At 41.7% G+C, this 8,886-nt stretch overlaps 1 protein-coding gene across 1 annotated transcript in view; it reads left to right on the forward strand.

Annotated features, from left to right (window-relative positions):
- COX7A2L (cytochrome c oxidase subunit 7A2 like) overlaps window positions 1–5,206 on the forward strand; it is a 37,217-nt gene extending 32,011 nt beyond the window's left edge. The window contains exon 3 of the mRNA XM_078649697.1: window positions 4,911–5,206. Within this exon, the coding sequence (XP_078505823.1) occupies window positions 4,911–5,054 (144 nt within the window). The 3' untranslated portion in view covers window positions 5,055–5,206. The remainder of the gene's footprint in view (window positions 1–4,910) is intronic.
- Window positions 5,207–8,886: the final 3,680 nt, after the last annotated feature.

Consider the following 8,886-nt stretch of genomic DNA (forward strand, 5'->3'; position numbering starts at 1 on the left):
AAGGTAGTCACATGACCGAGGTGATCATTTGGGGTTAAGCAGTCACTTTTGCTCTTGAGTATTATAGATAGATGATATTACGACACATGCTGATCTTCTGATGAATATACTAGTCAGTGAAAACCGGTCATACAAAACATTCTTAATTATAAATCCTTCGTTTATAGGTACAAAATCACATCGCCAGAATCTCACCATTTGTTCCTATCTAAAAGCATACACTGCCCTGTAATATTACAAACCTCTCAAATTTCAATCATAAATCATGTTTAACATTTTATTGTTTATATGTCATTTAACTAGCCTTTGAGTTAGAAAAATGAACACCAATATTTTTTTGGCACTTAAAACTTTAGTAAATGTACTCAGGGACTTGATCTGTCAATAAAACTAAGAACACATGACTGTCGAACATTACAATATAGTAATGTTGGGGCTAGCAGAATATGTCCGGATATCAGTCCTAGTCTTCTAAAACAAGGAACATATTAATCCCAGATTAGTTTTATTCTACTCTGTACGAAGTGCATAATCAACCATCTGTATTTTGAATTCCCAGGTCTTGACTGCTTGTCGCCCTGAGAAAACAACCCACCTTTTGTTAACTGTAACCGTCTTGCAGCACTCCTCCCGATGTAAAAAAAATAAAATAGTAATAATTAAAAGTAATCCTTATATAAAACGGGTATCCTTATTTTATTCAAACTCTACTTGCATGTAAAAACTCCTTCCTAATACCGTATGTACTGTTACCCAAGACTGATAGAGGACCACAGGTTGCTGAAATCACATTCTAGTTTTTTTTACTCTAGTATTAAAAACGTTTTTTATCTTTAAATGTTAAACATGTGTCCATGTTCTTCTTTACAATGTAAATCCCCTCCCTAAATGGAAGTCTACGTGCCCAAAATTAACAACATGTTCTTCTACTCTCATCACTTAACGTTATTGGATGTAAGCTAAACCTATATAACTCACCGTTGCTGCATTTTGGCTTGTCTTCTCAGTGAGCAACTAACTCTTCCAGTAGGGCACCATTCTGTGTAAACAAGCATTACCTACATAGCTTTAACTTTGTCACATGCAAAGTGAACAAATGTGTACTTAGCACGTCTCTCGTCGGTGATAGCCAAATTAGGCACTGAAATGGAACAGTTCAGCATGATGGCTTACTCTCCATCGAAATCACATGAACCAATCCAGTTTCTTCTAGCGATGTGATGTAATATTTAACTAAAGAATGTTTTGTATTACCTGTTTTTTTCCTGTAATCTCATTATCGGATCATAGTGTGTAGCAATATAGATTCCCCCTGATCTTTAATGAACGGTGGTATATGGTCTCTGTTGTAGTTCAAAGCAGAGGATACAGAGGCTGCATTCACTCAGCATTTTTTCTATGAGGCGAGTGCCCTATGGCCATACCACTAGGCTAAAGTTATGCTCCAAGGTCGAATCTGGACCTGCTGGAACTGGTTTATATGTCCAGCCACATCAGAAAAGGTAATTCCGGTAAATTGGTATTGAAAGACACAGTGCCCTTGGCTTTGTAGTGAATTCTCGAGGGAAAGGGATTTAATGAGCAGTATTGAGAGACATCCAGGAAATGGGAGATCACTCTCTTGGATTACCAACAACCTGATGTAGCACCCTACAACCATGGGGGCTTACTACATACTAGGCATATACCATGGGACCCTATCCTCAGGATGCCGCCTCACGTATTCAAGAACTCACATTTCTTTTGGTATGTAAAAAAAAAATCTAATCAACACACTGTGGGTGCAATTAAACTCATAATTTTATGATTAGAAAATCAGATAATGAATGTTTGGATGTTGTTTATTAACCCCTTCGGTGCTCATGACGGAACGGTTCCGTCATGAGCGTCGGTTGGCCTGTGCTCATGACTGAACCGTTCCGTCATGGGTCCATAGGTTCTTTAGAACCTTGAGCACCGCAGCGTAATTCGCGCAGCACCGAAGGGGTTAAAGGTTATTGAAGTTACTATTGCGTGTCTCAAATGGATATTCGGTCCCATTCTGCCTACTTGAAAATTTCTCTCGCAAACCAGAATACATGTGGCTCTAATTATGCTCAGTAGGCAAATGTATTCTAACCTTTTGCTTTTATAAAGTTTATTTTAAATTAACACTGAAGACTTGTATAGTGGTATAGTGGGGGTAGCAAATTGTTAGTGATATATAACGTTGGCTGTGCTGACAATGAGAACAACTACACCAGGGGTCCATATATCGTGTGTTGAGGGATGATGCAAACACAAGGAGATGATGGACAGAGCACTGAAACTTTTCAGACTCTTCCCCCCCTCCACTCCCCCAGTCACAGATCTGGGTTGAATCCATTATAGTTCTTTATCCCACTTTGCCACCTCAGTTGCATTTAGCTGGATCTGAACTATGGTGGCAATGTGAGCTAAAGAATGGTGATGGAATTAACCCAGATCTGTAACTAATCACAAAGCTACCAACGGCGGACCATAGGTTCTGCACCTCTATCCCCATCACATAAAATGTATTGTCCTGTGCAATCCCCTTCCGGCAGTTGCTGCCGTTTAGTGCCACTGGAAACCAGAGAAATTGACAAACTCCGAAAAGGAAGGTGCACCAGAAATTAAATCGAAATAGCAAGTTTCAGTCCATCTTCTTTTTATTAAGCCATCGGCCTACGCGTTTCGTTCCTGTCACAAAAGGAACTTTATCAGGGCTTCATATATTAAATCGCGTGTTCACACAGTTTTTCATAAGGACCGTTGTATAGTCACCAGGATAGTCACCCAAGGATAAGTGTGTATACTCAAAAAAGGCCCCAGCTCGAAATATGAGTCGTTGGGAATCCCGGTTCAGGTAGAATCATCTGATTAGCCGAGATTCCCAATGACTGCTGCTAAGCAGGTGATTCTACCCAAACCGGATTCCCAACGACTCAGATTTCGAGAATACACCCTTATCCTTGGGTGACTAGCCTGGTGACTACACAACGGTCCTTATGAAAAACTGTGTGAACACGCTATTTAATACATGAAACCCTGATGACGTTACTTTTGTGAGGGGAACAAAACGCTTTGGCTGATGGCTGATTTTATTCATGTGCAACTAATTTTCACTAATAAAAAGAAGATGATGGGCTGAAACTTGCGATTTTGATTTCATTTCCGGTGCACCTTCCTTTTCGAAGTTTGGTCAACCCAGATCTGTGACTGGGGGTGAGTTTCTGAAAGGTTTCAGCGCTCCGTCCATCATATCCTTGTGTTTCCTTTGTTCGCCCTAAGTTGGCAGGGTATGCCCAGACGTGGGTCCCTTGCTCACTTTGCCACTGGATTCATGCACGCCTGGCGGATGAGGGTTGTTACCCCGAAACAGGTCCCTGGATGCTTGTTTCCGGTTCAGGGAAGACCTGGCTTGGCAGTTCAGGCTGGACTGTTCCCATGAGGCACAGGATCATGGCTGATTTGCATATAGCTGGGTCTGAACTAAGGTGGCGAAGTGAGCTAAAGAATCATGATGGATCCAACCCAGATCTGTGACTGGGGGTGAGTGTCTGAAAAGTTTCAGCGCTCCGTCCATTATCTCCTTCTGTTTGCTCTGTTAAGGGATGATGTCAGAACCGGATCAGAGTCATGATAGATGGAGGTCATGATGGATGGAGTCATGATAAGCGGCATCATGAGGATTGTGGTCCGTGACAGCCTTTGCATTACTTTTGACAAGCTGCACCCCCTTAGACATAGGTCATAAGGACACTTGTTCAATTTGTTTTGACTTACTGAACACCCACAACTATACTCTATTTTAAGCTTGCATATTGAGATAATGCGCCTACTTCAGAGATCTGTGTATATCCAGCATGTTTCAGGATGTAATATTGGTAAAATAACTCATTAGGCAATGCACTTGCTGCAGAGACCTGTGTGCAATCACTGGTCAAGTTTACGATTGCTTAAAAAAAAAAAGTTTACGATTGCTTAAACTGTTTATGTATCTTATGAAGAGTATAGTGTTTAACATGTATGTCACAAATTCGCAATTTATGAAAGTTAGCTCAGAGGTTTAATGCTTTTGCTGAACTCATGTTACCCCCAGGTCACAAGTTACAAGCCTGGCAGCAGGTTTCATCTTAATCTTTTGTTGTTATTGTAAGGTTGTACGGTTGATAAACTCTTTTCGTTTGGATAGCAACGAACACTTTATAGTAATTGCTGTGTAAATAGACCTTTTATTAGTGTAGTTATACTCACAAATAGACATAACCTTTCTTAGAGTATGCGTATGCCTATTTTTCATAAAGAGCTTGAAAAGTCAAAAAAGACTTTAACGTCTGTTTTCTTTCTCAGTAACTAGTGAAGTGACGCACTGAGTGCCGTTTTTACCTCAAATGAACATCTATCTGAGCTCTGCAGAGAGACATTCGCTTATAGCTTTACTTCTTTTGACCTCCAACTGCCACTCGCCAAAATAAGTCAGAAGAAAGGAGTTACTGATTGCATTTTTAGTTGAGGCGTTTGTGCTGAGCCACAAGGTAAAACCACCACGTGACTGCTGCTGCACACTGATGAGTGGTTGCTGTATTCCTGGTGTCTGCAAACTGCAACAAATCACAGTCCGGCCAAATTGTTGAGGCTAGCTTAGACGTGGTTCTTGAAACTGCTCAGGAACCTCAATCCAACTCTCTTAAACTGGATTTCAGCAATGCTATGTTAGTCTGTAGATCTGTGAGTATTAAAACATTTTTTTAACTGTTCGCTCAGTGGATAAAATGCATTGTCAATCAAATCGAACAGTAACCAAATGCACATCTTTCAGTTTTTCAATTCACTTTGCTTCACCACTTTGTAAACCAATTCCGTGATGGTGTGTCATGTTTAAAAAAAGTATGTCTTTACCTCTCTAGACGTCTGATGGATTGCCAGTGCATCTAAAGCGTGGAGTTCCAGATCGACTGCTGTATCGTACCACTATGGCTTTAACACTTGGCGGAGCCCTCTACTGCTTGGTAGCACTTTACATGGCCGCACAACCAAGAAACAAGAACTGAAGTTGAGACATCTGGGCTTTGTGACCAATCTTTCCACAAAGCTACCTGTATTTATTTGAAATTGCCTCCATTTCCGTGTTCTTGTTGTTCAATATCATGTTTATCAGATGCAAATTACCTTCCAGGCATAAAGAGATATTTTACCAAGCACATTTATTGGCATTTATTTCAATCGTTCATGGATATTGCAATTGTATTTATGGTTCTTAATCAGCCTTCACATCCTGCAAGACAGCAGAGGCATAGTGATTGTTGGTTTCTCACCATTCGTGCTGCTGAGTTATGTGACATTAGCCTAATCAATGTTTTTGTGCTAGTAGTGGCTTTCAAAGACACTTATGAACATATGTTTTTCCTCAAGGTTTGTTACTTGTGCCTTAGTCATACCTCTTTATTTACAACATTGTATATTCCAGTGCATTGTTTACTATAGCCTGTCAACTGGGTAGAGGTGGTAGACCGTGTAGTAGGTATACTGTTTGAATTTGCTGATAAATGTCTTAATTCCGCCCTACTTTCTCAGCAGTCCGGGATGCAAGTCTGACTAAAACGGTGTGATTGATTCCCTATAGCTGGAATCCAGCTCAAACAACCTGAAAACCCAGCACCCAAAAGCTATAGGGGTCCTATCCAAGTCATTGATGGTGTTAATTGAGTTTGTGTGTTTACAGGGCCAACGGGAATCTGATGGCCTGTCTGATGCAGGTCTGGAAAAGAAGCCTTATGGTGCAAATTGCTGACAAAGGTACAGGCCATTGGATGGGGATTGTTGATTTTGTCATTAATTCAGTACCCTGAGCACTAATCTCCAATTCTCCAAGTTAACTCTCAACATCAGGGCTACCTCCTTTATAGCCTCTTGATGCTACATGGAATAGCAGAGTCATGTGGTTGGTTAACCTCTCAGTAGGCTGGCTGAGAGAGTTATTCTGACATAAACTGTACTGAACAGGGTTTATCTTGTTTAAGAAAGTGTAGGAACTGGCAAGATGTCCAGCCAACCAAAGGGCAGTTTTTTTTAACTAACACTGTTCCGATCAAGGCAGAATGCTTCTTTAGGACTCTTCTACTTTTGCACTAAATAGGAAAGGGTATGCCACAAATGGAATGTGAATTACATAATGACTCCCTCAAGCAAGGTCTACCGTTCTTTGCTGATATTCAGCAGAGGCAGAGAGGTGGTGGTTAAGGAGAAGACAGTGAGTAATCCCTGGTGCAACCTTGGAATCTTGATACAAGCATCTGGGCTTTGTCCAGGAAAATCCAATCTGTTTCTTTAGCACTGGATTTTTCATAAATTTAATAATTCCCCGTTATTACTCCTGAAGTGTCAGGCACCTGCAAATAACAGTGAACTGTGTTCGATGGCTATAAATGCAACAAATGTTATTTTTTTATTACCACATCTACCTCAAATAAAACAACCCAAACTTCAGCCAGTGTGGTGGAGATGCTGAGCTTTATGCTTCACCTTGTTGGCCACGATAGGGGGGGGGGGGGGGATGGTGGTGGTGGTGGTGGTGGTGGTGGTGGTGGTGGTGGTGGTGGTGGTGGTGTGTGTGTGTGTGTGTGTGTGTCTCTGTGTGTGTGTGTGTCTCTGTGTGTGTGTGTGTCTCTGTGTGTGTGTGTGTCTGTGTGTGTGTGTGTGTCTCTGTGTGTGTGTGTGTCTCTGTGTGTGTGTGTGTCTCTGTGTGTGTGTCTCTGTGTGTGTCTCTGTGTGTGTGTGTGTGTCTCTGTGTCTGTCTCCTACCCTCAGCTTCTATAACTGTGAGTTGTTTATGGGTTATTCCGGGCTTTTCATCGTCTGACCCAGGCGGTACTGTCACTAAGGCAGAGATTTGTCCATTACTAATTTTATACACATATTTTGGTAAAGTCTCAGTACAAGGCTCAACAAAATTCTACTCATCTGGTAGCTATAGCACAAGCAGCAGGCAAATCCCCAGAGAAATGTGTGTTGAGTTCAAGCCTTACCAACCATTTTAAAGTCAAGTAAAAAAGTAAAATCAAAGCTTCCAAATTAATGTAAAAGAGAGAAATGTAAGAAGCAAAACAAAATTAAAATTGGATAAGGGAATACAATGGTAATTTTTAAAACAGAAAGGGCTATAAAAAGTAAAGCACCAAAGTAAAGTCTCCGTTCACAGTTGATCAAGACCTAAGTGTAATGGCAGGCCATCTGCCACGGAGTGGAGCCTGAATTTACAAGGCAGGTCCTCTGCCAAAGTCTTTACCTCCAGACTTCGTTTCCGTGATGCAGGGCAAGATCCAATGCTGAAATTGGCGTGTGTCCCTAAAAGCCTGATTTCATAGCCACAGAGGTCACCCTACTACAATAAGTTTGCCACCCCGTTCCGGTTCTAGATTTTACCTCTAAATGTAATCCCTTTTCCTTATAAAAAGCCTCTAGCTGAGCAAGGCTAGAATCTGCAGCTGGGCATAGATTCAGAAGAACAGACACCTTCACTGTGAGGTCCTGCTGAAAACTGGGTTTATTGTGGCTAACCGCTCCAAGTGGGACAAACCTGTTTTTCCCTGCTTATAGTGTGAATTCCTTCTGCACGCCTCAGCACGTTATCTTGTTCCTCTAAATGTGGAAGAAATGAGTAAACCCTACAACTTCCTGGAAAGTTCCTCCAGGTTACTCCTGCGGAATCATGAGCAGGTTTATTGTTCAAAAACAAACTCCCAAAGCTGGATAAAATATATGTCCCTGACACACTGGACGTTTCCTCCCAATGTGTTGGGTCATATGTTTGCTTTCCTGTTTAGCACTGGCAGGATTTTCTTGGCATTCCCAAACAGAAGAGAAAACTTCATGTGAACATGTGACCTAAGTAGGATAGATTGTCTGATGTTGGCAGCCAGATGTCCATGACATGACCGTCCTCTAAACTCCACCTTCTAAATAGAGCAGGAGAACCATGAGTTTGGCAGACACAGTACTTTGCCACTTTTGTGGATGATTACCCTTCCCACTAAAATCTAAATAACCCTGTTTGCCACTTTGAGGGCACTCTATTCCGAATATGTAGTGTGCCTCTTTTATTTATTGTATATATTAAGCACTTCATTCCGTGAGCTTACAAAACACACAAGGCACTTTTTCTGTTCCATGTATAACTGCAGTGCGTTTGGACTGCAGCCCAGCTAGCTCACTAAGGAGCTCCTGGCATGTAACTCCCTTGGGATTTGTGCATTTCTTGCTCCATCTACCGGGATCTTACAGGAAAATAGACCATTCGGGTGAGAATAAAGGCAACTTATGCATGGGCACACAGGAAACATGCCCTGGTGTGTCAGAATCAATAGTATTCTTACAGAGAAGCATTGGTGCCACATGGGCTAGCATTCTTTTCTGGTAGGCCTATTGGTCAGTGTGATGCTGTCACAAACTGCTCTGAAAAAGTTAGGGTCGAAAGTTTCGAGACACAACAGCACTTTATTTCTCCACTCTGGTTGGCTGGAATTCTTCAGTGAACGACAGGGATCTCGTCTCTTCCTTTCCATTCAGAATATATCCTTTCATTGGGGATAGTTGGGTTTTTAAAGGGTACATTTGTGACTGGGGTTCAAATTTACAGCAGTGACACATTTCCCTTGCTGATAGCACCTTTATGCACTAACATTTACTCGGAGCCTCGTTCACCCAAAAACAACAAGCTGGTCATTCTCTATATCTGTTTTCTGAAGCTCTAGTCTGGCCCCTGGTCTGCCCACATCAGCAAATTAAGTTTTGAAGGAAAGATTTCCACAGCACCCATTGCATTCAGGCCTTCTGGAGGAGAAGTGTGGCTCACTGGTTAGAGGAGGCAGACCTGGAAGCAGAGGT

Source organism: Lissotriton helveticus, chromosome 6 (assembly GCF_964261635.1).
Source record: "Lissotriton helveticus chromosome 6, aLisHel1.1, whole genome shotgun sequence".
NCBI classification, from domain to species: domain Eukaryota; kingdom Metazoa; phylum Chordata; class Amphibia; order Caudata; family Salamandridae; genus Lissotriton; species Lissotriton helveticus.